The 26,754-nt window shown below is 39.9% G+C and overlaps 1 protein-coding gene across 3 annotated transcripts in view; it reads right to left on the bottom strand.

Moving 5' to 3' along the window:
* Positions 1-26,754, bottom strand: part of SLC39A9 (solute carrier family 39 member 9) — a 63,082-nt gene that overhangs the window by 4,741 nt on the left and 31,587 nt on the right. Inside the window, exons 3-7 of one of the 3 annotated variants that reach the window (XM_054447968.2) lie at positions 15,767-15,907; positions 15,473-15,670; positions 4,329-4,397; positions 2,743-2,828; positions 1,756-1,890 (exon numbers count right to left, since the gene is read on the bottom strand). In XM_054447968.2, coding sequence (XP_054303943.1) covers positions 1,756-1,890; positions 2,743-2,828; positions 4,329-4,397; positions 15,473-15,521 — 339 coding nt within the window. In that variant the 5' untranslated portion in view covers positions 15,522-15,670; positions 15,767-15,907. The remainder of the gene's footprint in view (positions 1-1,755; positions 1,891-2,742; positions 2,829-4,328; positions 4,398-15,472; positions 15,671-15,766; positions 15,908-26,754) is intronic. The other 2 variants (XM_054447966.2, XM_054447967.2) reach the window with 2 other exon arrangements.

Raw genomic sequence — 26,754 nt, 5'->3', positions numbered from 1 at the left:
TTTATTTATTCTACTAATATTTAACAAGCATCATCTATGCACCAGGCTCTGGGCCAGGTGCTTGAGATACAGTGGTAATCAAGATGCAGTAGTTGCCCTCATAGAGCTTAGAAATATCTCTTAAGTGGCCGGGCATGGTGGCTCATGCCTGTAATCCCAGCACTTTGGGAGGCTGAGGTGGGCGGATCACGAGGTCAGGAGTTCGAGACCAGCCTGGCCAACATGGTGAAACCCTGTCTCTACTAAAAATACAAAAATTAGCCAGGCATGGTGGCGGGTGCCTGTAATCCCAGCTACTCGGGAAGTTGGGGCAGGAGAATCGTCTGAACCTGGGAGGCAGAGGTTGCAGTGAGCCGAGATTGCGCCATTGTACTCCAGCCTGGGTGACAGGCAAGATTCCATCTCAAAGGAAAAAAAAATGTGTGTGTGTGTGTGTGTATATATGTATATCTCATAAGCTAATCTTTATAAAACTAATTTCAACGTTTTCTGTTAAAAAAGTGGACCTATGGACTAAGGCAATCAATTAAAATTTTAAGAAAAGAACATGCCATAGATGCAGCAAGTAACTCCATGTCTCCAGAATTATCAGTACCTTCCTGTCAAAAGGTTAAAAAACTGACACTGATTACTGAAGTGATAGAGTAACCTGTTAAAGGGAACAACATACTGCTCACTGAAAGAAGAGAAGGCTCTTCAGGTAAATGGAAAGGGTTTTTATAACACACTCTTAAAAATTAAGATCAATAAACCCTTGCTTAACAGGAACTTAGCCATTCTTTATCTCATTTTTCACATGTTCCTATTAATATGGGTTTTACTGCCAAATACTGAATTGACTGATGCTCAGAAGAATCAATGACCTTTAGAGAGGGTGTTGGGGAAAGCAGTTCCCATCAACTAGCCCTGAGTCAGTTTGCTTCTAAGATTTTCCTCCAGTTGCCTGCCAGCTGACATTTGGGTAAAATGCGGAGGGTTGTTGCTAAGAGCTACAGACAGGACTATAAGGCATGGGAAGGTACAGCTTGGAGACAGAAGAGCACATGTTACCTCAGGTCTGAAGCTATGTTCAGTACAAAGTATTCAATAGAAAGAACTGTATAGTTACTATCTGGGGACATGAGAGCTGGGAGAACAGGAGGAACATGTGAAAAATGAGACCAAGAATGGCTAAGTTCCTGTTAAGCAAGGGTTTGTTAATCTTAGTTGCTAACAGTGTGTTATAAAAACCCTTTCCATTTACCTGATAAGCCTTCTCTTCTTTCAGTGAGCAGTATGTTGTTCCCTTTAAAAGATTACTCTATCACTTCAGTAATCAATGTCAGTTTTTTAAACTCTTGACAGCAATCTCTGCCCAGCTGCTACTCTTCTCAAAGCGGCTATGTGGCTTGTTACTCACGCTTCATGTATCTACCTCACATTAAATATGGACAGATTTGACTTATTAGATATCTGTCAAATGAAACTAGCATGGCTGGTTACGTTATACTATTTTAAATATTGAAGGGCTATCATATTTATGCAAATATTCTTGGAACTGATTGATAGGGAAGAAGTTTTCAAATTAAATGAATAAGAAAATGCTAATACGAAGAGGACACATTGGAATTAAGATATTTACCCTGTACAGTTTTTACTCCTAATTTTATCTTTAGTTTGAGAGAGTAATGTATTGGAAAAATTCAATCTAAGAGACCATAAGTTCTAAGAGATCACAAGACACTGGTTTAGATAGCTGGGAATAGATTAGCTTACCTTACTCAGTCCTAAGTATGTCACCATGGACATAACTGGTGCTGCCAGTGCAAAGACCAGCAAGTGCTTTCTGATTCGATTCCGCTCTAAGCCAGCATGCATCAAGAAGGAAACCAGTCCAAAAGCAGCTGGTGCCTGGAAATAAAAAATCATCTCTTATTATCATTCTAGAAGTATGGATTGCTTCTACATCAAGAAGTATATGCCATTTGACTATGATTTCTCATACAAAGAAAAACTCACAAAAGGCCAGGCACAGTGGTTCACGCCTGTAATCCTAGCACTTGGGGAGGTCGAGGTGGGCGGATCACCTAAGGTCAGGAGTTTGAGACCAGCCTGGTCAACATGGTGAAACCCCGTCTCTACTAAAAATACAAAAATGTGTGGTGGTGGGCACCTGTAATCCCAGCTACTTGGGAGGCTGAGACAGGAGAATCGCTTGAACCCAGGAGGCGGAGGTTGCAGTGAGCCGAGATCACACCATTGCACTCCAGCCTGGGTGACAAGAGCAAACTCCATCCCAAAAACAAAAAACAAAAAACCCACAAAAACAAAAAACAAAAAAAACCCCCAAAAAAAACAAAAAAACAAAACCAGGCAGAGTACCAACGCTGAGCTATGCCTCTTAGGAATTAATGTTCTAAGCCAAGAAAAGATCCTATTTGTGTGTTTCTTGGATAGTAAAAAACAGAAACAGTCAAGAAAAGAAAAATACTTTTGAACAGAAATTATTACTATGAAATATAAAAATCTGAGGAGAATTTGACAATTTGTGTATATGTCTACACAAAAAAATTGAAACTCCTCAAGGAAAAGCTTAAGAAAATGGGAACAAGAAGCTATGAACAGATTTATTCAATTTTCCAAAATGAATAGCACTTATGAAATGAAGAAAATGTTCCCATTCCAGAAAAAACATTAAGGACCATGAGAAATTTTAATTATGAATACACTCAATACCAAACCTTACACCAAAATGTTGCTTACCTTATGTAGCATGATTGCCACAAACACAATTAACTGGACACTAGTCTGTGAAGTAGACGCTGCTGCTCCCAAAGCAACACCATCGGCTATATTTGGAAACAAGGAAACATAAAATACTATAAACAACAACAATAACAGTGTAGTGGTTGAGTATATGAGCTTTACAGTCAGGTCCAGCTGGATCTAGTAAGGTTACTTAACCTTTCTACACGCCAGCCTTATCTTTAAAATGTGTTCAATAAAGTATGTATTTCTTAGGGTTTTCATGAGGATTAAATGAGATAACTTATGTAAAGGGCACAGCATCTGGCCCAGGGTATTCAATGTTATTATTTTGGTTGCTGTTGTTGTTATTGGAAAACTGACATTCAATTTTCCAACTAATCAAAAATCCATTGATTAGTTAATCAAATTCTAACAAGGGAAATATCAAAGAAGAATTTCAAAGGAAGCATCTCTTAATCTTATAGGTTAAGAAACAAAATAGTCCCAGCTACTCAGGAGGCTGAGGCAGGAGGATTGCTTAAACCCAGGAGGTGGAGCTTGCAGTGAGCCGAGATCGCGCCACTGCACTCCAGCCTCGGCGACAGAGTGAGACTCCATCTCAAAAAAAGAAATAAATAAAATAAAGATACTAGACATCTATATAGATGATTATTACTTAATGAGTAAACACTGGTTGAATGAAAGAAATTTGTTAGAAAAGCATATTATACTTAGAAAGGGCCAGGTAACAGTGTACCACCTTTCGCATGCCTTTCTTTGCCACTGACAGAATTCTATTACTAGGACTAGGTTTGGGTTATGATTCTAAAGTGTACCCTGTCAGCAATGCTGAGATCTCTGCATTCCATTGCATACCACTTCTGCTTAAACTGGTGCTTTGCGTATAAACTGGTAACAGAGCTGTTCAGGACAAAAGTGCCAAGGCTCTTTTCCAGATGACATTCTAGAGCCAAGAATGAAAAGAGCAAACTTCTTCTTAAGAGCTAGACAGTAAATATTTCAGGCTTTGCAGTTATTTGGTCTCTTGCAACTGTTCAATTCTGCCACCGTTGCACAAAAACAAGAGATGGATCATTGCCATTGTCTATCTCTTCCTCAGCCTCCTGCAACTTTATCTTCATTCTAACATCAGTCACATTTGCCTTTCTCCATTTTTTATTGCCATCACCCTAACCTAAATTTTCATCACTCAAACAAACCTAAATCAGCAATAGGTTCCCTACTTTCATTTTTCCCTAATCAAATTCACTGTCACAAACAATATATAAATACATGGGCAAGGCTGTGTTCCAATAAAACTTCCTTAATTTGAATTATATAATTCTCATGTGCTACAGTATGTTCCTCTCTCTCTCTCTTTTTTTTTTAAGCCATTAAAAAGTATAGAAACCATTCTTAGCTTGCAAACCCCTGACACTGAGCACACCAGGCTTGTGCTTGTGTTGGAGGACTTCATTAAGAAACCTTTTCCTCAAAGGCCAGTCCAAGAGCATTCAATGAGGACAGTCCCTGAAATATAAACACTAAGGTCTCCCCTGTGCAATAGAAAACAAAGAAGTTCCACTGCAATCCAACCCTACCTGCAGCATGGACGACCAGACCCAGCGTGGTGGTGATTTTGGAATTGCTAGACCTTGCTGCTTCTGGATCTAAAGTGAAAATGAGAAAGACAGTGTTAAGCTATGTGAGACAGAAACTGTTCAAACATTGGTCTGAAGGTGAAAGAATTTCACTAATGTTGGCCAGGCTGGTCTCAAACTCCTGACCTCCAATGATCCGCCCGCCTCACTCTCCCAAAGTGTTGAGATTTATAGGCGTGAGCCACCGCACCCGGCCACTATCTTTTTTCTTTCTGCTTCAAACCCTTAAAAGATTTCCCTGTCCTGAAGAGGTGGCTAAGAGGGAACTCTTCACTTGACTCAGCCTTACCTTAACAGAAAAATCGCTGAAATGTGTAACCCCCAACGGCCCCAACTTCCTCCTATTCCTTAATCCTCTTCCTCTACTATTCCAAGGAAAGTGCTCTATGGCCTCTGATCATTTCTTTCCAGACCAACCTAACTGTCATTGTCTATCTCTTCCTTAGCATCCTGCAACTTTATCTTCATTCTAACATCTGTCACATTTTTATTGCCATCACCCTAACCTAAATTTTCATCACTCAAACCTAAATTAGCATCAGGTTCCCTACTCTCATTTTTCCCTAATATAATTCATCTTACACATCCGTGTCAGATTCATCTTTTGAAAACACCACCCTTGGCCGGGCACAGTGGCTCACACCTGTAATCCCAGCACTTTGGGAGGCTGAGGCAGGTGGATCACCTGAGGTCAGGAGTTTGAGACCAGCCTGACCAACACGGTGAAACCCCGTTTCTACTAAAATATACAAAAATTAGCTGAGTGTGGTGGCGAGTGCCTGTAATCTCAGCTACTTGGGAGCTGAGGCAGGAGGATTGCTTGAACCCAGGAGGCAGAGGTTGCAATGAGCCATTGTGGGCAATTGTGCCATTGCCCTCCAGCCTGGGCAACAAGAGTGAAACTCCGTCTCAAAAACAAACAAACAAAAAAACCCACCACCCTTCTGATGTGTCAGTTACCATTTAAGAATCTGCTGCTTTTCAAATTCAGGGCAAACTGCTATATTAGGTAGGTTCTTAAGCCCTTTATCAACTAGTTCCAACTTATTTCTCAATGTCCAGTCTAGTTAAACCAGTTTGCTTAACACCATCGAACAAAACCTTCTTATTCTCCTTTCCCCAAGTCTCTTCACCTGTAATTCTTGGCACATACTGAACTTCTCAGCTTGTTAACCCAAAACTTGGACATCAATCAAAGTCTAACTACAGAACCACTTCCCTCAAGAAAGAATAAAAAATTGAAGACTAAGCATGGTGGCTCATGCCTGTAATCTCAGCAGTCTGGGAGGTCGAGGGGGGAGGATCACTTGAGGCCAGGAGTTTGAGACCAGCCTGGGCAACATCACAAGACCCTATCTCTACAGAATTTTTAAAATTTAGCCAAGTGTGGTGGTGCATGCCTGTAGTCCCAGGTATCTAGGAGGTTAAGGTGGAAGGATTACTTGTTCCTAGGAGTTTAAGGCTGCAACAAGCTATGCTCATGCCACTGGACTCCAGCCCGGGTGACAGAGCAAGATCTTGTCTCAAGAAAAATTAAAAATAAAAATAAAAAATAAATTTAAAAAATTGATTCCAGCTCAAAGCAACTCTCCCTTGCCTAGACCTAGTGATCTATGCGGGTAGTCTTCAAAGGTTCCTCTATACACCACCTCAGATATACAAAGCCATTTTCACTTGAATGTTTTCTATCCCCAGATGGACTGTAAATGCTAAAGCATTAAATTTTCTACCTCTCTTTTCCTTTAACATGTCTGACAGAATGTAGCACAGCACTAGGCACCCAACAGTTACTTAATAAATCCTTGCTGAAGAGTGAAAAAAGCATTTATGTGTATTAAATAAAGATGTTACTGCTATTGTAGGAAACATACAAGTAAATAAAGTTAAAAGATGGGGACATCAAAATGCCAGGTAAAATGACAGATGAACATCAGTCAAGTAAGTTACAGGGGATTTAATCTTCTTAGGAGTCCGGCATACAAAAGGAAGGGGTTTACAATGGAAAAAGTATACAAGTAAAGTAATACCTCTTATTAATAAATGATATTTTCCTATTAAAACACTGCAAAGAAGGGAAGCTAAAGACCCTTATCACTCTGAGCCAGCAAATAGCTCAATGCTACCCTGAACTGGAAGGAAGAGTCAAATTACACTGTGTGCAAGCTGGCTCTGGCCTTTTTTTATACAAAGCCTTATCATCCAGTTATACTTAGGATCTTAAACAATTAGAGGCTTTAAAATTAGAAAGTTTTTATAAACCTATAAAGACTGCAGTTTAGCATAAATTTAATAAATACACTTTTATTGATATTTTATAATACATTAAACTCTGCAGAAAATAGGTAAAACCAGGTCATCACACATGAAAGCCAGCAAAAACAATGACTTCAGAGATAAAACAGGAAGAAGAATAAAGGAACACAAGCTACATTTAATTCTCTGTATAGGATTACAGGGCACTACTGTGCCCACACATTTTATTTTTATTTTTTTAGAGATAGAGTCTTGCTTGTTGCCCAGGCTGGAGTGAAGTGGTGTGATCACAGCTCACCGCAGCCTCGAACTGAAGTGATTCTCCCTCCCATCTCAGCCACCTGAGTGGCTGTGACTACAGGCAAGTGCCACTATGCCTGGCTAATTTTTAAAGTACTTTTTTGTAGAGATGCGTCTTGCTGTGTTGTCCAGGCTAATCTCAAACTCCTGACCTCAAGCCATCTTCCCGCTTTGGCCTCCCAAAGTGCCGGGAATACAGGCGTGCACCATTGTGCCTGGCCTGACAATCACCATATATATCTTTAGAATCAGGTTTTTTTTAAAAAATCATTTGTTAAATGGAAATTTCTTTCAACTTACTGAGGAGGAAAAATTTTATTTCACATATTTAACATGTTTACATTTACATACATGTTTCAAAACACATAGAAGTGAAGTGGCCATTTCATCATTTTCCAAATTTCTCTTTGGCAGATCAAGGATTCTGAGAAAGTAGAACGGTATGGAAGAAAGATACCCTGAGAGAAGGCTAGCTTTGCCACAGCTTAGTCCTCTTCCTTCCTTTCTTCCTTTTTTTTTTTTTATTTTGAGATGGAATCTTGCATGGTCGCCCGGGCTGGAGTGCAATGGCGCGATCTCGGCTCACTGAAACCTCTGTCTCCCAGGTTCAAGCGATTCTCGTTGCCTCAGCCTACCAAGTAGCTGGGATTACAGGTGCCTGCCACCGCACCCGGCTAATTTTTTTGTATTTTTAGTAGAGACGGGGTTTCACTAAGTTGGCCAGGTTGGTCTCGAACCCCTGACCTCATGATCCACCTGCCTCGGCCTCCCAAAGTGCTGGGATTACAGGTGTTAGCCACCGCGCCCAGCCCCCTTCCTTTCTTGCATAAGCAAACACTCACACATGTGTATACACACACACACCCACACCCACACCCACACACACACACACACACACACACACACACAGAGCAGGATGTCAGAGGGAAACTAGAGCCACTTGCCCCTTCCCAGGATCAGAAAACACAGAAAAGGTCATTACTTTCTGCAGCTACTCTCTGTTCTTGAACTCACAACACTGTCCTGACCATGAATAAGGTCAGGTAGGAGAAACTTACAACTCCCTGAACTATAGGTTCACAAGTGTGAAATTCGACCATCCTTGTTTCTTTTTCTCTCTTTTTTTAAGACACAGGGTCTTCCTCTGTCACTCAGGCTGAAGTACAGTAGCACAATCATAGCTTACCGCAGTCTCGAATTCCTGGGCTCAAGCAATCCTCCCATCTCAGCCTCCCAAGTAACTGGGATTACAGGCACATGCCACCATGCCCAGCTAATTTTTAAGATTTTTGTAGAGACAGGGTCTCGCTTTGTTGCCCAGGCTGGTCTCAAACTCCTGGACTGAAGCAATCTTCCCGTCTTGGCCTCCCAAATCGCTTGGGATTACAGGCGTGAGTCACCATGCCCAGCCTACTTTAAATTGAAACTGACAAGAATCACAAGAAAAATGTCTTGGAGCCCAGTGTGGCCAACTATGTAATATAGCCAGAGTTCGATACCACCCAACAGTGCTTCTCATTTGCTGTTTGGAATAAAGCACATGAATAAAACCATTTATTCTTACATCAACTTTCCAAGATAAGATTTTATTAAAAAATATAAGTCTATGGAAAAAAATTTAACACATAGTAAATACAAGGAGATTAAAAACTGTTCTAGACCAAAATTATTTTGTTTTGTTTTAAGCTTACTCCCATAATTTTTTAAAACTCTAATTTGGAAATAATTTTAAACCTTCAGTAAAGTTGCAAGAATAGTTAAAAAAAAATTCATACATCCTTTTCTCGGATGGACCAATATACTAATTAACATTTTGCCCCATTTGCTTCATCATTTATACTCATGCTCTCTGTACACACACACATTCTTTTTCTCTAACATTTAAAAGTAAGTTGCACACACACATCAATAACCCTTTATCCCCAGATGCTTCAATGTGTATTTTCTAAGAGAAAAGATATTTTCTTACATAATCACAGTACAGTTATCAACATTGACACTTTTTCTAATTTTCTTGCATATTGTAATTTTGTCAGCTGCTCAATAAAGTACTTACTTCAGGGCATGTTTCCTTTCCAGGAAGGATCCAGTCTAAAATCACACATTTCACTTAGTTGTAACTCTTTGGTCTCCTTTATCTGGAACATTTCCTCTCGCTTTGACTTTTATGACATTGCCATTTTTGGATAATATATTCTCCTCCTTTCTTGTTTTTTTAGTAATAAAAAACTTTTGTGTGTATGTCCTTAGACTATGGGTTCTTGGATGAAATGTTATAAAGGTGATGATGCTTCTCCAGGGATCACACCTAGAGGTGCAGGATGTACATCTGCTGCTCACTGGTGGTGTTAATTTTGAATTATATCCTGGACATTGCCAACATTATCTCATGGATAGTCAGATTTTGTTATATTCCTCCAAAGAGTGACTTTTTTGTTTGTTTTGCTTTAAGTAACTTGGTTGGATTAAAACTGCAAAATGTCTTTTGGGTTGCTGCTCAATTTTCAGGTTAATTTTTTTGTGTGCTTTTTTTTTTATTTTTATTTTTTTTTGAGACGGAGTCTCGCTTTGTCGCCCAGGCTGGAGCGCAGTGGCATGACCTCGGCTCACTGCAAGCTCCGCCTCCCATGTTCATGCCATTCTCCTGCCTCAGCCTCCCCAGTAGCTGGGACTACAGGTGCCCGCCTAATTTTTTTTCTATTTTTAGTAGAGATGGGGTTTCACCGTGTTAGCCAGGATGGTCTCGATCTCCTGGCCTCGTGATCCACCTGCCTCGGCCTCCCAAAGTGCTGGGATTACAGGCGTGAGCCACTGCGCCCCGTCACTTTTTTTTTTTTTTTTTTTTTGGAGACAGGGCCTCCCTCTGTTGCCTAGGCTGGAATACAGTGGCACAATATTGGCTCACTGTAACCTCCCTGTCCTAGGCTCAAGCTACCCTCCCACCTCAGTCTCCTAAGTAGCTGGGACTACAAGCGCAGGTCACCACAACCAGCTAATTTTTGTATTTTTTGTAGAAAAAAGGTTTTGACATGTTGCCCAGGCTGGTCTCAAACTCCTGGGCTCAAGCCATCCACCCACCTTGGCCTCCCAAAGTCCTGGGATCACAGGCATGAGCCACTGCATCCAGCCCAGTTTACTTCATAATTATCTTCAGTTGAGCTACCTGGAGTCTGCCAAGCGTGGTTCAGGGTCAGCTGGAGACCGAGGCAGTTCATATACAGAATTTGGGGATGAGTTTCTCTTCTTTCTAGGATTCTCCCTTATTTTCAGTGCTGTAACCACTGAAACTCCTGAACTCTGTCCTCTGGTTCTTCAGTCTAGAAAGACTGAGTCTTCTATCAGAGTTTTAGCTGTCCCACAGTGGGGTGACTACTAAAAGCAGTAAAAATAGGAAATGCACCCTGTTCCAAGTGTTGACTCCCCTCCAGAATTTGCTTGCTTTGGGTCGTTCTCCACTGGTTTTTTGAATTCTGTCCAGCGTTTTTAGTTACCTGTAAGGAGGCTGATCTGAGAGCTTACTTGGTCATATCAAAAGCAGAATGCTTGGGACCTTAATTTTGACTATCTGATCAAGGTATCATCTGATTTCTTCATTTAATTACTTCTTTCCCCTTGAAGCCAATAAGGAAATAAAAATTTGCCCCCTACATTTAACATTCATTGATGATGCGTGCCTGAGTCGACCTTTACAGAGGGTTGCAAAAATGAGTATTTTTCCAACTCCAGCACTCTTTCTACATTTAACAATTGGAGCATTCTACTATAAGCGAGTGCTCTCTCTCTCTCTCTCTCTCTCTCACTCTCTCTCTCTCTCTCTCACTGTCTCTCTCTCTCTCTCTATATATATATATCACAGATGGGCTTATGGATTCCCATTTTTTTTTTCTTTTTTGAGACAGAGTTTCGTTCTTGTCTCCCAGGCTGGAGTGCAATGGCACAATCTTGGCTCACTGCAACCTCCGCCTCCTGGGTTCAAGCAATTCTCCTGTCTCAGCTTCCCCAGTAGCTGGGATTATAGGCGTGTGCCACCATACCCGGCTAATTTTTGTATTTTTAGTAGAGATGCGGTTTCACCATGTTGGCCAGGCTGGTCTTGAACTCCTGACCTTAGGTGATCCACCCGCCTCAGCCTCCCAAAGTGCTGGGATTACAGGTGTGAGCCACCGTGCCCGGCTGGATTCCCATTTTTTGAATGGTTTATGCTTTATTACTGTTCTTAATTACGTTGGTGCTCAACTTATCCCAGATGTGGCCAGTGGGAACCCTTTTAAGAGGGTTCCTATATCCTATGACATGCTCCCATCTTCTTCCTTCCTTCTGTTTTTTTTAGTACTAGAAGCTCAGGGTAAGCTTCAGGGTAAGCTCACTTGTACTTACCCTGCCACTGTCCTGGAATCAGCCCTGAGTCTTCTCTGAAGGGCCCTGGCATGCTCATGCTAGTAGGATGTCTTTATTTCTAGGCCCCATCTCCAGACAGAGCTAGGACATATATATATGTATATACAAATATATATATACAAAAACAAATACATTTAGAAATCTCGAGTCCAATACTTCCAATTCCAATACGTCCCTATAGGGGTTCTTTCTTGCCTTCCTCCACTCCATACTTGTGTGTTCCTTCTTCCACACTTAGAACCCTGACTCCACCAACATCAACATGACCCATTTACTCAATCCTATAAAACATCTAAAGCAGCTTCAGAACTGTTTTGCCCATTCTATTACAAAACAACAGCAACAACAACAACAACAACAACCAGTTCAGTATTTATGGTTTTCTCCCAACTCTACCCAAGACTAAACATATATAGTCAAATACTACCTTCATAATTTACTTGAATTAGTTTTTTTTTAAATCCCTTCAGTGTGATTGTATTATTCACTTGAAATACAATTCATCTGTTTCAGTTAGTGCTCCCATCCATATTGGTTTCATTCTATTTTTTGAATATGTAGAATATTAACATGTTTCCTAAAGTCAGAATTATACCAAAAAGGCAGGCTTTTTGGTGCCAAAAGGGGAATATCATGTGCTCCCAAAACCCTTCTGCCCTCTCAACTCCTCCACCTCATCCCATGCAGTTAATAAATGTCTTTTGTTTTCTAGCCAGTTCTTCTTCTGTTTCTTTTTTGTAAAGGTAAGTAGATACAGTTGACCACTGCACTGAACAATGTGGAGTTTGGAGTGTTGACCCCCTACATAGTCAAAAATCCACATACAACTTTTCACTCCCCAAAAACTTAACCACTAATAGCCTACTGTTGATCAGAAGTCTTAATGATAACAAAGTCGATTAACATGTATTTTATTTGTTATATGTATTAATACTGTATTTTTACAAAAAAGTAAGCTAGGTAAAAGAAAATGTTATTTAAAAATCATAAGAAAGAGAAAATATATTTACTATTAAGTGGAAGTGGATCACCATAAAGGTTTTCATCCTCATCATCTTCACACTGAGTAGGCTGAGGAGGACGAGGAGGAAGAGGAGGGGTCAGTCTTGCTGTCTCAGGGGTGGCAGAGGTAGAAGAGGTGAAGGAGGTGGAAGGGGAGGCAGGAGAGGCAGCCACACTCAGTGTAACTTTTATTGAAAGAAAATCCATGTATAAATGGACTCACACAGTTCAAACCCATATTGTTCAAGGGTCAACTGTATGTTTTTCTTATTTCCCCTTCTTTCTTACATAAAACATAGTATATGCTAGATGATCATTATATTTTTTGCTTTTTTTTTTCCATTTAACAATACCTCCTGGAAATCTCTCCCTATCAGTTCACAGCTACCTGAATCTTTATTCTTCTATTATTATTTTTTTTAGAGCGACAGGGTTTTGCATTGTCACCCAGACTGGAGTGCAGTTATGCAATTATAGCTCACTGCAGCCTTGAACTCCAGTTTCAAGTAATCATCCTATCTCAGCCTCTCAAAATGCTGGGATTAAAGGGGTGAGCCACTGCGCTCTGCCTGAATCTTTATTCTTTTCTACAGCTACATGGTACTCCATTATGTGTACATACCATAGTTCATTCAGCCAATCTCCATGACTGAACATTTAAGTATTTTCCAATGATAAATAATGCTGCATTGAATAATCTTGCGCATATGTATTTTCATATTGGAGCTGTATTTGAGTAAATCCCTAGAAGTGGGATTTTTGGTCAAAGGGTAAATATATATGTAGTTTTGTAAGATACTGCCAAATTCCTCTCCATGGGCATTGTACCATTTTGCATTGCCCACCCCAATATATGAGTGCCTATTCTATTACAGCTTTGCCAATCGAGTGTATTGTTAAGCTTCTGAATTTTTGCCTGACAGGTAAGAAATGGTATCTTAGGATAGCTTTGATTTGTATTCAAGTGAAATTGAACATCTTTTCATATGTTTAAGGGCCATTTTAATATCTTATTGTGATTATCTGTTCATGTCTTTTGCCTGCTTTTCTGCAGATTTTTCTGTCGATCAAAGATTCTTAGCCTGGGGTCTACAGAGGTGAGTACCGGTAGAATTCAGGGGATGTCTGTGACTTTAACTTGAAAAAACGCGTTTTTATTTTTACTAACCTCTGAAATTTAGCATTTCCTTTGTCTTTATTTTTTTTGAGATGGGATCTTGTTCTTTTGCTCAGGCTGAACTGGAGTGCAGTGGTGTGATCGTGGCTCAATGTAGTCTCAACCTCCTGGGCTCAAGTGATCTTACCACCTAAGCCTCCTGAGTAGCTGCGACTACAGGCATGCCCCATTATGCCTGGGTAATTTATTTTTTTTTGTAGAGATGGGGTCTCACCATGTCTCCCAGGCTGATCTAGAACTCCTGGTCTCAAGTAATCCTTCCCCCTCAGCCTCTCAAAGTGCTGGGATTATAGGCATGAACCACCACGTCTGGCCACATTTCCTTTATTTTTATTATCATTATTATTTTTGAGACAGGGTCTCACTGTGTCACCCAGGCTGGAGTGCAGTGGCGTGATCTCAGCTCACTGCAGCCTCAACCTCCTGGGCTCAAGCATTCCTCCCGCCTCAGTCCCCCTAGTAGCAGGGACTACAGGTGCGCACCACCATGCTCAGCTAATTTTTGTATTTTTTCTAGAGACGGGGTTTTGCCATGTTGCCCAGGCTGGTCTCAAACTCCTGAACTCAAAAGGATCCGTCCGTCTTGGTCTCCCAAAGTGCTAGGATTACAGGTGAGTCACTGCAACTGCCCCCTCACTGCCTTTAATTATGAATGCAGACAATAAACCACAAGTAATATCAGCACTATCTTTACTGCCAGTAGAAATCAGACTAATCAGGTTATTTTACGGTTGTAGATTATCTTTAAATTATCATTTTCACTCATTACTACTTTAAATTAAGGACATATAGAACTGCTGCCATACTGCATGATTACAGCTTTCCTGTCTGCAGATGCTCATGTGATGGAGCTGGGCAACTATCAAGTAGCTCTGCATCTAACAGTCACTCAGCCACCAAACAGTGATAGTCACAAGGCTCTCCCATTGGGGACCAAGATATTTATGCTGCTTTCCAATATTTCCTAACTGCAAAATTCCCTGCTGACATATCTGAAAAAATATGCCTACACATCAATCCCTTGAGAAGTTTTATAACTCTCAAATTTATTTCTATCACCATGGGATCAAAGTGTATCATGTATCAGAATCCTTTTTTATTAATATAAATCATATGAAAAATGTTGACCTAGCCAAAGATAAATTCGTTGATCTTAAAACAAAACAGTTACTATGACTGGAGTTAAATTTGAAAAGTCTTGGGGAATTCTAGTTGTCCTTTAGAGAAGCTTATGATTTCTTAAAAAGCAAGCTACAAATGTGTTTAGGTACATTTGTAAGAAAATACCTTTGCAAATCAAGATTTTCTACACCAATAACCATCAAAACAAAAACCCAAAATCAACTAGATGTTTAACTTGACATACATGTTGCCTTGTTACAGACTACCTCATAATTTAATGTTCTTAAGCCAAGCATATTATTATGTAATAGCTAGCATACTAATGTCCTAGAAAATAAAATTCAACTCTAACTTGTTTAGGATTTAAATGTATTATCTCATTATTTAATGCACTGATAAAGACATATATTACTATATCACAAATTTGTTCTGATGTTTTAGTAACTTATTTCAACACAGGTGGTTTTCTCTTTGATCCTATGTACTATGTTTTATACATTTAAAAACAATATTCCAATTAAAGGTCCACAGTCTTTAAGGGCTGCCTAAGGGCTCCATAGCAAAAAACTAAGTTAAGAATTTCTGCCCTAGACTCTCAACCAAATGTGACAGCTTTAAGACAAGCAAAGTAATAAACTAATAAACACTTCTTTGCGCCACATGCCACAACTCACTAGCTCTCCCCACTTAGTTAAATGTTCACTAGAACCCAAGGAAGACAAGAGTTTTAGCACTAAATATGGCCACTGATACAGACTGAAATATTTGATCGTTTGTAACTTTCTCAACTGCAAATGTATTGCACTGCCCAGAAAGCCTTGGAGCCACTCACCGTCAGTAGAATGCACATGGGAGTTACCAATCTGGTCCACCAGCAACATGAAAACGAAGCCCAGTACGAGGGAAACACCAATATAGGCATGCAGCTGTGTGTGGTCGTGGCTGTGCTCATGTTCATGGACAACTGATTTTTCTGCTGCTTTGTCTGATGCAATCACATCATGTGTTTCACTCGCTTGGTGGTGTTTTCCTAGAGCAGAATAAACCATAAAGAGAAAATACGTTTTTCCCCTAAAAACATTTTCATGTAGGAGTTTTCATTCTTTGTATTTCAAGCTCTACTTACTTTACTGTAAAGACATCCACTTTTTATATTGTAATCCAGCCAATCATTAACTCCTTCAACTTAAAGTTCATGATGAAAAAATCCCCAAATGTCTTCTGCCTTTGGCATGCAGACCTTCTGACTGCCTATTATTCTCAAAACCTGGGAAGTGGAAGCAAATCACCATGCAAGAAAGCAATCATATTCCCAAAGGGACACCATCCCCAAATATTCCTCTATCTGAGAAATTCATGCTAATCTCACCAGAAAATACACTGTTTTTTCCTGATGAAAACAGGCAAATGAAGACCAGTAACAATGAAAATAATTGCAAATTCATCTAGTTTATACCTAGGTTGAGATAAAAATGTCAAATAAGGAACAAATTGAGTAGAAAATTTTTAGCTTTATAAAATATCGCAGACAAATGCCAGCAAGAAACCAAAAGGGCAGAGCAGTTTAAGAGGCACATCCTTCAGTCTAAATTCAGTTCTAGAAATATGGAGGTTGGGAGACTCTGAACTGCAGTAAATGATACCTGGCCAGTTGATAATCCCAGTTTACAGTATCATATTTGTCATTTAAAACATAAATTCTTCAAGGCCAAAATGCTTATCTTTGCTATATTTCATGAATAGAGAATAACATACTAGACATTTATAATTTATAATCAGATTAAGCAGTTTAAGCCTTCTTTAAAAATTGAGACAAGGTCTCATCTTTCACCCAGGCTGGAGTACAGCAGTGGTGCAATTATGGCTCACTGCACCCTCGAGCTCCCGGGCTCAAGCAATCCTCCTACCTCAGCCTCCCAAGTAACTGGGAAACCACAGGCAAGTACCACCATAACCAGCTCATCTGAAAATTTTTTTGTAGAAATGAGGTCTCCCTATGTTGCCTAGGCTGGTCTTGAAATCTGGGGCTCAGGTGATCCTCCCACCTTGACCTCCCAAAGTGGTAGATTACAAGTATGAGCCACCGTGTCCAGCCTAGAGATCCTGTCTCTTAAAAACAAAACAAAACAGGCCAGGTGCGATGGCTCATGCCTGTAATTGTAGCACTTGGGGGGGCCAAGGCAGACATATCACGAGGCCAGGAGATCAAGGCCAACACGGTGAATCCCCGTCTCTACTAAAAATACAAAAATTAGCTGGGCATGGTGGCGTGTGCCTGTAATCCCAGCTACTCAGGAGGCTGAGGCAGGAGAATCGCTTGAACCAGGGAGTAACGAGGTTGCAGTGAGCCAAGATCACGCCACTGCCTTCCAGCCTGGCAACAGAGCGAGACTCTGTCTCAAAACAAAACAAAACAAAACAAAACAGTTTCACAAAATAATATCCAACCTTACAACAGTTACAATGCACTCTTCTGTTTCTTTCTCTGTCTCTCTCTCTCTTTCTTTCTTTTTGAGACAGGGTATGGCCCTTTCACCCAGACTGGAATACAGTGGTGCAATCTCAGCTCACAGTAACCTCCATTTCCTGGACTGAAGTCATCCTCCTACCTCAGTCTCCCAAGAAGCTGGACTATAGACGTGAGCTACCAAGTCCTGCTAATTTTTATATTGTTTTTGTGGAGATGGAGTTTTGCCATGTTGCCCAAGCTGGTCTCAAACTCCTGAGCTCAAGTGATCCGCACACCTTGACCTCCCAAAGTGCTGGGATTACAGGCTTGAGCCACCATGCCTGACACTATTCTTATCTTTTTGAGACAGAGTCTCACTCTGTACCCAGGTTGGAGTGCAGTGGCATGATATTGGCTCACTGCAACCCTGTGCCTCCAGGGTTCAAGTGGTTCTCATGCTTCAGCCTCCCAAGTAGCTGGGTTTACAGGTGTGCCACATGGTGAGGTCTTGCAAGATCTGATGGTTTTTAAGGGGCCCTTCCCCTCTTCATTCAGCACTTCTCCTTCCCGCAGCCTTGTGAAGAAGGTGCCTTGCTTCCCCTTCACTTTCCGCCACGATTGTAAGTTTCCTGAGGTCTCCCCAGCCATGCTGAACTGTGAGTCAATTAAACCTCTTTAATTGACCTTTATAAATTACCCAGGCTTCAGGGCCTTTTGTGGTTACATAAGAATTTTAGGATCGTTCTATTAAGGTTTATTTGGCTTACAGTTCTGCAGGCTGTCCAAGAAGCATGAATCTGAGGATCTCAGGAAGCCTCCAATCATTGCAGAAGGGGAAGAGGAGTCAGCATTTCACAAGACGAGAGAGGGGAGGGTTGCCATGCTCTTTTAAACAACCAGTTCTCTTGTTAAATTATAGAGGGAGAACTCACTCATCATCAAGGGGATAGCACCAATATGTGCATGAGCGATCCACCCTCATGACCCAAACACCTCCCACCAGGCCCCACCTCCAACACTGGGATCAAGTTTCAACACTAGATGTGGAGGGGACGAATATCCAAACCACAGCAAATGCCCCTGGAATTATGATAGGGGTTGCATTAAATCTGTAGATCACTTTGGGTAGTATGGATATTTTAACAATATTAATTCTTCCAATTCATGAACACAGAATACCTTACTTATATCTTCTCCAACTTCTTTAATCAATGTTTTATAGTTTTCAGCATATAGATCTTTTACCTCCTTGGTTAAATTTATGCCCAAGTATTTTATTTTATTTTATTTTATGATGCTATTATTATTATTTTTTTAAATTATACTTTAAGTTCTAGGGTACATGTGCACAATGTGCAGGTTTGTTACATATGTATACATGTGCCGTGTTGGTGTGCTGCACCCATTAACTCGTCATTTACATTAGGTATATCTCCTAATGCTTTCCCTCCCCCTCTGATGCTATTATGAATGAAACTGTTTTCATAGTTTCTTTTTCAAATAGTTCATTGTTAGTGTATAAAAATGCAACTGATATTTGTATGCTGATTTTATATCCTGCAACTTCACTGCATTTGTTTATTAGTTCTAATTTTTTTTTGGTGGAATCCTTAGGTATTCCTATGTATAAGATCATCTCATCTGAAAACAGAGACAACTTTACTTCTTCCTTTCCAATCTGAATGCCTTCTATCTTTTTTGTCTGCCTGACTGTTCTGGCTAGGGCCCCCTATATTTTATTTAATGTAAAGTGACAGAAAAAGCCACAGTTAATCATACCTCTATAAAGAATCTCATACATGGCATTCCTACAGAACTGATAAAAATGAGTGGGATAATCTATATTGAGCCATACCTGACAATAGCAGTTCTGACAATACATCATATTTGTATTTTCATCTTTGACCCAATAGTCTACCTTCCTAAACATACCAATTCTAACAGTCCAAAGAATTTTGAGATGTTTTCAAATTTTGGCTGCACAGTAAAGTGCTGCATTACCCAACAATCTTTGAAGTTCTTAAAACTTGTTTCTATAGACAGTTTTTTTTTCACGTGAAAGCTGATAATCATCTAATTCCAGTGATTTTAGAGCTCTAATTACAGAAGAGTAAGAGGTTCCTTTTTACATAATTAGTATTTAATAATGCTTATTAAAGCATCAGAGCACTTAGTTAACATGATATACTGAGTTCTGAAAACAATGTATTATCATAATTATAAAGTCCACAGAAGAACGAAACCATAGGCTGTAGTGACATGTATACAAACGTCTTTCTTGAAGTATGAAGAAAATTTGTTTTGGTCTACAATAAAGAAAGAGGGGGTCAGGTGCGGTGGCTCATGCCTGTAATCCCAGCACTTTGGGCGGCCAAGGCAGGTGGATCACCTAAGGTCAGGTGTTCAAGACCAGCCTGGCCAACATGGTGAAACCCTGTCTCTGCTAAAAATACAAAAATTAGCTAGCCTGGTGGCAAGTGCCTATAATCCCAACTACTAGGGAGGCCGAGGCAGGAGAATCACTTCAACCCAGGAGGCGGTGGTTGCAGTGAGCCGAGATGGTGTCATTGCACTCCAGCCTGGGTGACAAGAGCAAAACTGTCTCAAAAAAAAAAAAAAAAAAAAAAGGTAAGGGAAGAGGGTAAGAAAAGAGAGAGTAAGGCAGCAAAAACAAAATTACAATGATATGTCTAAACTCATCAGTATGAAGAAAGATGTAAAAAATCTGGAGACAGCTTAGCTGGAAGGTAATATCATGGTTAAGTTACTCCACACATTTTTTTTGAGTTACTCTTCCCAGCACTTTGGGAGGTTGAGGTAGGTGGATCACGAGGTCAGGAGTTCAAGACCAGCCTGGCCAAGATGGTGAAACCCATCTCTATTAAAAATACAAAAATTAGCTGGGCATGATGGCAGGTGCCTATAATCCCAGTTACTCGGGAGGCTGAGACAGAGAACTGCTTGAACCCGGAAGGTGGAGGGTGCAGTGAACTGAGATCGTGCCACTGCACTCCAGCCTGGGTGACAGAGTGAGACTCCATCTCAAAAAAACAACAAAAAAACTTCTTTAACAGGGGTATTAACATTTTACATTTTCAAAGGAATGTTGGAGACATCTGATGCTGGCCATGTTAGAGTAAGTGCATTTTGACGTCAATCACCCACTGATTACAACAAAAACTGGACAAAACATACCAAAAAACAACTACTTCAGGACTACAAAAAGTAAACAATAGCAAGTGAAGGGAGGTTAGCAAAAACTTCTAGAAAAACCCTGTCCTTCTGGCCAAAGGACCAGGAAAAGAGGTTGCTAAGAGGTAGTAAAGTACAGGAAAGTCTCCCCTTTTTTTTCTTTACCTCCTCTTTTTTCTTTCCTGGTCCTGCCTTTAAGGCAGCCCCAGTTGCAGAACTGCATGGTGGCAACAAAGGCAGTTAAAACCCCATCTTTCTGGCCAGAGCAAATAGAAAAAGGGATCCCAGGCCGGGCGCGGTGGCTCATGCCTGTAATCCCAGCACTTTAGGAGGCCGAGACAGGCAGATCATGAGGTCAGAAGATCGAGACCATCCTTGCTAACATGGTGAAACCCCGTCTCTACTAAAAATACAAAAAATTAGCTGGGTGTGATGGCAGGCGCCTGTAGTCCCAGCTACTCGGGAGGCTGAGGCAGGAGAATGGCGTGAACCCAGGAGGCGGAGCTAGCAGTGAGCCAAGATCGCACAGAGCGAGACTCCGTCTCAAAAAAAAAAAAAAGAAAAGAAAAGAAAAGAAAAAGGGAACCCACTGGTCTGAAGTATTATGGGGGAAACCTGGTTATGCTGTTCTGCCTTTTCTGCTGTTACTTTCCTTTGATAGAAGCCCAAGTCACATGGAACTATGCAGTGGCAACACATGCAGTGTTGCATGCAGCCACACATGCAACACATGCAGCCAAAACTCTAGAGAAATCTTGTCTTTCTTGACAGAGGACCAGGAAAATGGCGTCTGTCTGCAAAAGAATGTGAAAGGAACACTGGAGAGGAAAGAGCTGAGGGAGGGGTTCTTTAATCCTGTGTATAAACGGCACAAGTCCCAGGCTCACCCCTGAACTCAGTATACACAGGACATAGTCAAAGCAACATTGTAAAGGCTTTGAAAACTCAGCTAAAATGAGAACCATCATCCAAAAAACAAAAAACAAAAACAAAACAGAACTTTTAGGCTGAATCTAAATAGGTTAACTTCCTGCTAAAACAAAAGAAATAAACATTCTCCAGAGATTTTGACAGGACTCAGATTCTCAAGTTATCATATTCAAAATGTCCAGCATACAACCAAAAATTATTTGACATACAAAGAAACAGGAAATTTTGACCAATTACCAAGGGAAAAGACAATCAACCCAACCCACAGATCACTCAGATACTGGAATATTCAAAGACTTATTTAAAGCAGCTACTCTATGTTCTCTAAGCTAAAGATAACATACTTTTTGAAAAATAATTTTTAAAAAATAGAGACAGGGTCTTGCTATGTTGCCCAGGCTGGTCTGGAACTCCTATACTCAAGTGATCCTCCCACCTGGGCTTCCTAAAGTGCTGGGATTACAGGCGTGAGCCACTGTGCCTGGCCTAAAGGTAAAAATTCCTCAAATAAATGAATGTCCTCAGCAGAGAAACAGACACTATAAAAAGAAACCAACTGGAAATTTTAGAACTGAAAAATATAATATCTAAAGTAGTAAATTCACTGGATGGGATCAATAACAGACTGGAAATGGCTGCATGCAGTGGCTCACGCCTATAATCCCAGCACTTTTGGAGGCCAAGGCAGGTGGATCACCTGAGGTCAGGAGTTCCAGACCAGCCTGGGCAACATGGTGAAATCCCGTCTCTACTAAAAACGCAAAAATTAGCCAGGCGTGGTGGCACACCCCTGTAATCTCAGCTACTTGTGAGGCTGAGGCAGGAGAATCGCTTGAACCCGGGAGGCAGAGGTTGCAGCGAACCCAGATCGTACCACTGCATTCCAGCCTGGGCAAAAGAGCAAGACCCTGTCTCAAAAAAGAAAAAGAAAAAGAAAAAGAAAATAGTAGACTGGAAAGGACAGAGGAAAGAATCAAGGAATCTGGCTACAATGGCAGAGGTAAGAAGTACAAATTAAGATCACGTGGCTCACAAAGCCTAAAATATTTATTATCTGATGCTTTACAGAAAAAGTTTGCTAATCCCTCGTCTAAACACATCAATTAGAAGACAGAGGTTGTCAAACTAGAGTTTAAAAAAAATTATACAACTATATGCCATCTGTAAGAAGTCCACTTTAAATGAATGGCACTGGCTAAAAATAAAAGGATAGAGAAGAAAGATATAACCACGGAAACGCTGATCAAGAGAAAACTGAATGGTTATATTAAAATTAGATGAAGCAGACTTGAGAACAAGAAATATTAGCAGGAATAAAGACGGATATTACACAATGATTAAAAAGGTCAATTCACCATGGCATAGCACTCCTAATCATGTAGGTACCTAACCAAAGAGCTTCAACATACATAAAGCAAAAGCTAACAGAAATGAAGAGAAACAGATAAATCTACAATCATATTTGAAGACTTCAATACTCCTGTCTTAGTAATAGACAGAAGCAGAAAATCAGCAAAGATAATAGAAGACCAAACAACTTAACCTGAAATTTACAGAATAAGAGAATGTATATTCTTTTCAAGTGTACACGGAACATTCCACAAGATTAACCATATTCTGGACCATTAAAAAAGCATTTACAAACCTGTAAGTTTTCAAAACATACTAAGTATATTCTCTTACCATAATAAAGTTAAACTAGAAATCAGTAACAGAAAGAATCGGGGGCAAAACCAAGCAACCAACCAAATTTAAAAAACCACCACTCAAAAATTTGGAAATTAAATCACACAATTCTAAGTAACACATGGGTAAAAGAGGAAGTTGCATGAGAAATTAGAAAATATTTTGAACTAAATAAAGATAAAAATATAGCACACTAAAATTTTGAGATGCAAATAAAGCAGTGCTTAGAAAGAAATTTACAGCATTAAATTTTTTTTTCTTTTCTCAGGGAGGGTCTTGTTCTTTCACCCAGCCTAGAGTGCAGTGGCATAATCATGGCTCACTACAGCCTCAGCCTCCTGGTGTGTGTGTCACTGCGCCCACCTAATTTTTTTGTAGTCACTGCGCTCACCTAATTTTTAAAATTTTTTTGTAAATACAGGGTCTTCATATGTAGTTCAGGTTAATCTCAAACTCCTGGTCTGAAGTTATCCAGCTGCCTTAGCTTCCCAAAGTACTGGGATTACAGGCGTGAGCCACCATGCCTAGCCTAAATTCTTAGAAAAGAATAGGCCAAGTGTGGTGGCTCATGCCTGTAATCCCAGTACTCTGACTCTGGGAGGCCAAGGCAGGTGGATCACCTGAGGTCAGGAGTTCAAGATCAGCCTGACCAATATGGTGAAACCCCGTCTCCACTAAAAATACAAAAATTAGCTGGACACGGTGGTGGGCACCTGTAATCCCAGCTACTTGGGAGGCTGAGACAGGAGAATTGCTTGAACCTGGAAGATGGAGGTTGCAGTGTGCCAAGATCATGCCACTGCACTCCAGTCTGGGCAACAGCAAGACTCTGTCGCAAAAAAAATAAAAAGAAAAAGAAAAAGAAAAAAGAAAAAAGAAAAAAAGAAAAGAAAAGAATTACATGCCTGTAATCTCAGCACTTTGGGAGGCCGAGGCGGGAGGATTACTTGAGGCCAGGGCTTGAGATCAGCCTGGCCAACATGGTGAAACCCCGTCTCTACTAAAAACACAAAAATTAGCTAGGCATGGTGGCACATGCCTGTAGTTTCAGCTACTTGGGAGGCTGAGGCATTAGAATCACTTGAACCTGGGAGGTGGAGGTTGCAGTGAGCTGAGACTGTGCAGCTGTACCCAGCCTGGGCGACAAAGCAAGACCCTGCCTCAAAGAAGAAAAGAAAGAAAAGCAAAGAGAAGAGAAGAGAAACCTCAAATCAATAAGCTTCACCTAAAGAAACTTTAAAAAGTAGGAGGAAATAAATTACTTGAAAGACACAACTTCCAAAGCATACTCAAGAAGAAATAGGTAACTTGAACAGTCCTATCTCTATCTATTTAAAAAACTGAATTCATAATTAATAACCTTCCATCATAGAAAATTCCAGGCCAAGATGGCAAATTCACTAGTAAATTCTAACAAATATTTATGGAAGAAATATTATTGATTTTATATATTCTCTTCTAGGATATAAAAGAGAAGGGAACACTTCCCAAATCTAAGAGGCCAGCATTACCCTGATAAAACCATACATAGATGTTGTTAGAAAGGAAAACCACAGGTCGGTATTCTTCACGAACAGAAACACAAAAATCCTTAATAAAATATTAGTAAATTGAATCCAGCAGCATATAAAAAGAATTATATATAATAACTAGGAGGTGGGTATATGCAAGTCTAGTTCAACATTTGAAAATCAATCACTGCAATTCACTCCATTAACAGACTGAAAAAAGCATCTGATGAAATTCAACAACTATTCAAGATAAACACTCTCAGCACACTAGAAACAGAATGGAACTTCCTTATATCATTAAAATGGCCATACTGCCCAAAGCAATCTACAGATTCAATGTTATATCAAACTACCAACATCATTTTTTACAGAACTAAAAAAACTATTCTAAAATTCATATGGAACCAGAAAACAGACCAAATAGCCAAAGCAATCCTAAGCAAGAAGGACAAAGCCAGAGGCAACACATTACCTGATTTCAAACTACACTATAAGACTATAGTAACCAAAACAGTGTGGTCCTGGTAGAAAAACAGACACATATACCAATGGAACAAAACAGAGAACCCAGAAATAAAGCCATATACTGACAGCCACCTGATCTTCAACAAAGTCACCATGGAGGACTCCCTAGTCAATAAACAGTGCTGGGATAGTTGGCTAACCGTCCATATCCAGGGGAATGAAACTGGACCCCTACCGTTCACCAAATACAAAAACTAACTCAAGGTGGATTAAAGATTTAAATGTAAGACCTCAAACTATAAGAATCCTAGAAGAAAACCTAGGAAACCACTCTGGACATCAGCCTTGGGAAAGAATTTATGACTAAGTCCTCAAAAGCAATTCCAACAAAAACAAAACCGGACAAGTAGGACCTAATAAAACTAAACAGCTTCTGCACAGTAAACTACCAAGAGAATAAACAGACAACCTACAGAATAGGAGAAATTATTCACAAACTATGCATCTGACAAAGGTTTAGTATCCACAATCTATAAGGAACTTAAAAAACGGAACAAGTAAAAGACAACCACATTAAAAAATGGGCAAAAGACATAAACAGACCCTTCTCAAAAAGACATATAAGCTGCCAACAAACATGAAAAACCACTCCAAATCACTAATCAGCAGAGAAATGCAAATCAAAACCAAAATAAGATATCATCTTACACCAATCAGAATGGATATTATTAAAAAGTCAAAAAACAACATGCTGGCAAGGCTAGGGAGAAAAGGGAACACTTATACACTGTTAGTGGGAATGTAAATTAGTTCAGTCACTGTGGAAAGCAGTTTTGGAGATTTCTTGAAGAATTTAAAACAGAGCTAACATTCAACCCCGCAATCCCATTACTGCATATCTATCCAAAAGAAAACAAATCTCTGTACCAAAAAGACACCATGCTCTTATGTTCATCACAGCACTATTCTCGATAGCAAGGACATGGAATCAACCTAGTTGCCCATCAACGGTGGACTGGATAAAGAAAATGTGGTACATATACGCCATGGAATACCATTCAGCCATATAAAGAATGAGATCATATTCTTTGCAGCAAGGTGGATGAAGCTGGACGCTATTATCCTAAGTAAATTAATGCAGGAACAGAAAACCAAATACCACATGTTCTCACTTATAAGTGGGAACTAAACATCAGGTACTCATAGACATAAAGATGGCAATAATAGAAACTGGGGACTACTAGAAGGGGAGGAAAGGAAGATGGTAAAAGGTGAAAAACTATTGGTATGCTCAGTGCCTGGGTGATGGGATCATTTGTACCCCAAACCTCAGCATCATGAAATAGACCCAGGTAACAAACCTGTACATGTACCCCCTGAATCTAAAATAAAAGTTGAAAAAAAAAAAGAGAAACAGGGAATCCATAAAAAACCTATATCTAACCTCGTATTTAATGGTGAAAGACTGAATGAAAGTAAGGCAAGAATGCTCATTTTCATCCCTAATCAATCTCATAATGGATAGTCTAGTCAATGCAATAAGGAAGGTTAAAAAAAAAAAAAAAAAAGGCAGACAGGAAAGGAAAAGGTTAAGCTGTCCCTATTCACAGATGACATGATTATTTATGTAGCAAATCCCAAGGAATCTAGAAAAAAGCGCCTATACATAATGAAATTTCTTATACTAGAACTTTTTATATACTAGAACACTAGAAATTGAAAACATTATAAAAGTATTATTTACAATTACTAAAAACATGAAATATTTAGGCATAAGTCAATAAACTATCTGCAGATCTGTATGCTAAAATTACAACACTGATGAAATAAATCAAAGAAGATCTAAATAAATGGAGAGATACACGGGGCTCATGGATTGGA

This window comes from Pongo pygmaeus, chromosome 15 (assembly GCF_028885625.2).
Source record: "Pongo pygmaeus isolate AG05252 chromosome 15, NHGRI_mPonPyg2-v2.0_pri, whole genome shotgun sequence".
Classification (NCBI taxonomy): domain Eukaryota; kingdom Metazoa; phylum Chordata; class Mammalia; order Primates; family Hominidae; genus Pongo; species Pongo pygmaeus.
Note: the sequence above shows the minus strand (reverse complement) of the source record. Positions and strands in the feature narration are given on the sequence as shown.